The following is a 4,553-nucleotide window of genomic DNA, read 5'->3' as shown; positions in this document are numbered from 1 at the left end:
CCCCCCCCCCCCCGTTTCCCTACTACTCCAAGCTGCTGTGGAGGTTTGAATGGGTCCTGCTTACTCCCAGAAAGCCCAGCTACTGCAAATATGCTGGGGACAGCAGACAAGCGGTGCAGCTCTCTTGGCTCTGCTGGAACTCCCTGTTCATTTCCCACCAGCCCAGACAATTTCAAAGGCCTTCACACCTCCTCAAAGTGCCCATCAGAAGCCTAAATTTAGTTCATGCAAACTAGGGCAAGCAAGAACATTTAAATCTCAAGGGTCACTCCAGATGAGAACTTCCTATCTCTATGTTCTATACCCCAACCCCCACCCATCACAATGAGTCATGGTGTCTTGATCTCTTCTGCACAAAGTATAGTTTCCCCAGCTTTGATGCAGTGGTGTCTAACACTGTAAGAGCATCTCTTGGAGCGTGACAGTATCAACTCTATACCAGTAAGGGATTTTAGGGCATTACTGACACTACAGGACTTTAAACCAATCAAGCACTGGGTTCTATTTCAGAATGAAGGCAGCTATAACACATGTCAGCTAGAAAAACCATCTACAGCAGAGCTGTCTTGCCTTCAAGTCAGGAGCTACTGGGGTGGGAGATGCTCATTATCCAAAACAAATCACTCACTGGAAGTGGCAGAATCAAAGGACTGAACAGTAAGAAAAAGAGCCAAGCCTGACCAGCAAGCAGCCCTGCCACACTGAGGGAGGCCAGAGTCCCTAGGTAGCCCTTCCGTCTGGTCCAGCATCTTCTCTCTCCCTGGGCTGGCTAAGGCAGTCTCTTCTCTGACCAGTCCTCTAAACACTGCTCCTTTAGTCTTACCATTCCTTTGCAAATGCTCAAAGAGAGAAAGCTATTCTTACAGCCATTTCCATATGCAAACAAATGCGACTCTACAGACCTATATCATCAGTCACCTGTTAACAGTAAAGATTAAAAAGCACCCAGGCTTCCTCCAGAAGGTGTGCTGCTCAGGGGTGTTGTTCTTCCGAGGCCATCTTCCCCAGATCTCAAACGTCTGCTTCCCCTTTTGGTCTTTGCCCATTTGCTTTAGAGCTTGAGGGCCTTCTTGGTCTGGGTAGAAAATGAGTCAGAATAAGGAAAGGCTCCTGCTGCCTTGCTTGTTGCCATAGCAACGTGGCACGCTCAACTCTGACAAGCTCAAACAGGACTTCTGATAAGGCTGCCCAATATGACAGGTTGTCACACACTTACTACAAGACAAAACAAGACAAAAATAAAAAACAAAAAACTGCCAGGCAGTGGTGGCGCACGCCTTTAATCCCAGCGCTCAGGAGGCAGAGGCAGGAGGATTTCTGAGTTTGAGACCAGCCTGGTCTACAGAGTGAGTTCCAGGACAGCCAGGGCTACACAGAGAAACCCTGTCTAGGAAACCAAAAACCAAACCAAACCAAACCAAACCAAAACAAAAAAACCAAAAAAACCAACCCCTTTATTTTCCACTAATTGTAACATATTTTCTTTGAGCTGAAAAAAAAAAAGGTTTAAAGAAATTATCCTTTATATTAGAAAGACAGCTTTAGGTCATTCACTCAAGGTCATTCAAATACTGGTTTTAAAAAGTGGCACAATTGAAGCACACATCTTTGATCCCAGCACTCTGGAAGCAGAGGCAGGAAGATTTCTGAGTTCAAGGCTAACCTGGTCTGCAAATCGAGCCCCAAGACAGCCAAGGACTGTTATATATAGAAACCTTGTCTTGAGCAAAAAGCAAAAAGACAAAATAAAACAACAACAAAATGCTCACAACTGTAAGACAAAAGGCTACTTTAAAATGTAAAACAGAAGCACTTCCATAACCATCTTCAAAACTACAAACATGCAGGGTGGCACACGCCTTTAACCCCTGCACTCCAGAAGCAAAAGCAGTCTGATCTCCAGTTCAAAGTCAGCCAGATGGGTCTACAGAGCGAGTTCCAGGACTGCCAGGGCTACACAGAGAAACCTTATCTCTAAAAAACAAAAAGGAGAGAGAGAGAGAACATAAAACCTTCACACTGGGGAACCAGGGTACAAGCCCTTGTGAACAGGCTGACATCTTACTTAACTTGTGGGGCTTACTATTACTAGCAACTTACTAACGTGTGGGGCTTAAGTGTGGAGGAGAAATTGGAGAAGAATGAAGAAAACAGATTTCAAAGCCAGCCCACTCTGCGCCAACTTTAACAAGGCTTAGCTGTCGGGGCAGGCCACTCTAACCTAAAAGCGTAAAAAACCACATTCTACCATAACTTATTAATGATGCCAATTTGTTACCAAATAAGTCTGTCTCAGTACTAAAGATTCAACGGTCTCCACTTGGGATGGTCTGTTTAGCCAACAACCTCCACACATCAGAGTGGCTTACACGACAATCTTCATGTGCTGCTGTTACACTGGGATCCCCTTGCATTTAATCTGATACAGAAAATCTGCCCACAGACCTGACTCCTTAGTGGAATCGGTCCAGCCAATTCATAGACTAGACATGCAATACAAATGTTACAATTGATCGCTCGACTGACACAGATTACACTAGCTATAAATATCTGCCCCCAAAAAGCTGACGAGCACACCGAGGCCCAAGTAAAAAGAACCCTGTCAAAGAATCTGGAAATCAAGGCAACCCCCCAAAAAAGGTTTTGTCAGTCAAGAACACCAAACAACAGCCTGAGGGTTCTTACTTTCCTAAGTGAAGCTCAAAATAGATTTCAATCTCCAGCTGATGGGTCTCACCCGCTGTCTTTTGAACCTAGAAGCTGAAAGCAGAATAAACCGCCTGCTCTCTTTACACAAGGAACAGGATCTATTTTGCACATGCTTATTTAAGATGCCTGGCGAGTATGGTTAATCCTCACAACCCCCGCACTGACATTTAATCAGAAGACTTATTTTCTTTAGAGGACTTAGCTGCTTGCAAAGACATCTTTGCATTTTCAATTCACTGTTTCATACATGCGGCGGGGGGGGGGGGACCCCTACTTTCATAATACTTTTTTTATGAACCACCAGAACCCCTCAAAGTGGACCAGATCACAGAAAACAGAAACCATCTCAGCTCACGGTCAAAGGATAAAAGACAAAGAAAGAGGCCATTTGGAGAGGGTCAGGCAGCTATAGGAATGGGTTCTGTGTCCCCCTAGTTAGTCGCCTAACCTCATGGTTTGTCACTCCTTGGTCTATTCAAAGAGCAAGTCTCCTTCCCTGTCAGGCCGGCCGCTAGCAGCCCTGCCGGTGATGCCCTAGACAAGGCAGCCCCTTTGCATACAGTCACCCTCCACCAGAACAGGTCTTTCTCTTCTCAACACTTGTCACCAGCTGCAATGATCAGTATTTGAATGTCTGTGTGACTATAGCCTCTCTGGGGGGTAGGTTAGGTCTACGGTAGCGTTCAATACACACCAGCTCCAACGCCTAGCACCGAAGAGACCCTCCAGCTCACGTCTAACAAATGAATGGACAGGAAGGAGTAAGGGGGCTGTCATCCCGGGGCCTCCACGACCGCACACCGAGGCCTGAGGAAGTGAAATGTGAGGGGGCGGGGGTGTCGGCGAGCCCACCCTCCTCCCCAGGAGACAAAGGAAGAGGGCCTGAGGTGGTCCGGTCCAGACAAGGAAGCGGCAGGGGTGTGGACCAGTGGGGACAAAGGGTGGCTGGGCCATGTTGGGGTCGGGTTGGGGGGGGGGGATCGAAGATGACAGGGACCGCGGAGAGATAGAGGCGAGTGAGGGTGTCGCAGGGGCCGCGAACCCCAAGAGGGGTCTAGGGCGACGGGGACGCTCGACAGGAGTCCCCCGAGCCGGGAGGGTCGGGGAGACGGCGCGGCCTAGGGGCCCCCGGCTCCGTACCTGGTAAATAGCCGCCCAGTTCCCAGCCTTGTCGATCTCCTCGAACTCCTTCTCCATCTCCATGGCGGGACGGGTCGGCTGCCCGAGTTCCCACGGCCGTCCGCCGCGCTAGGCCGCGTCGCTCCGCGTCCCGAAGCCCGTCACCCGCCACCACCGCAGCCCCAAGCTCCCCAGCAGCGGCTTCTGCATGTCAAGCCGGCAGCCGGAAGTACGCACCCCCGCCTCACCGCGAGCTCCGCCCTCTGGACGGGAGGACCAGTCAGCTAGCGAAGAGGCGGCCGGCACTTCCGCGGGGGCGGGGCAGGGGCGGGGCATCGAGGACGAGGCCCGAGCCCGAGGAGCGGACCTGCTGCGCGCGCCGCGTGCGGTTTCCCGGGTTCCGCGCTCTGGAGGGCGCGCGCCCGTTGCCCAAGCGACCCCCGGCGGCGCGTCCACGGCGCGTGGGCCGAGGCGGGACTCGGGGAGTATCCTGAGTTCGAACCTCAAGCCCGCTGGTTGAGTCAGGCGGCGAGGGCGTGGCCTCGAGCTGGGTGGTTGAGTGGGAGCGGCGTTTCCTGTCCCGTTCTGTTTTTCTTTTTTCTTTTTTTTTTCCTTTTTGTCTTGGTTTTTCCAGACAGGGTTTTTCTGCGTAGCCCTGGATGTCCTCAAATTCGCTCTGTAGACCAAGACTGGCCTCGAACTCATAAATCCGGCTGCCTTTTTCC

General features: G+C 50.8%; 1 protein-coding gene across 1 annotated transcript in view; it reads right to left on the bottom strand.

The window, feature by feature from the left end:
• Ptpn1 (protein tyrosine phosphatase non-receptor type 1) overlaps positions 1–4,079 on the bottom strand; it is a 47,523-nt gene extending 43,444 nt beyond the window's left edge. Inside the window, exon 1 of the mRNA XM_021151979.2 lies at positions 3,850–4,079. Coding sequence (XP_021007638.1) covers positions 3,850–3,912 — 63 coding nt within the window. The 5' untranslated portion in view covers positions 3,913–4,079. The remainder of the gene's footprint in view (positions 1–3,849) is intronic.
• Positions 4,080–4,553: the final 474 nt, after the last annotated feature.

The sequence above is a fragment of the Mus caroli genome, chromosome 2 (genome assembly GCF_900094665.2).
Source record: "Mus caroli chromosome 2, CAROLI_EIJ_v1.1, whole genome shotgun sequence".
NCBI classification, from domain to species: Eukaryota; Metazoa; Chordata; class Mammalia; order Rodentia; family Muridae; genus Mus; species Mus caroli.
The sequence above is the reverse complement of the archived record's forward strand: the minus strand, read 5'-3'. Positions and strand labels throughout refer to the sequence as shown.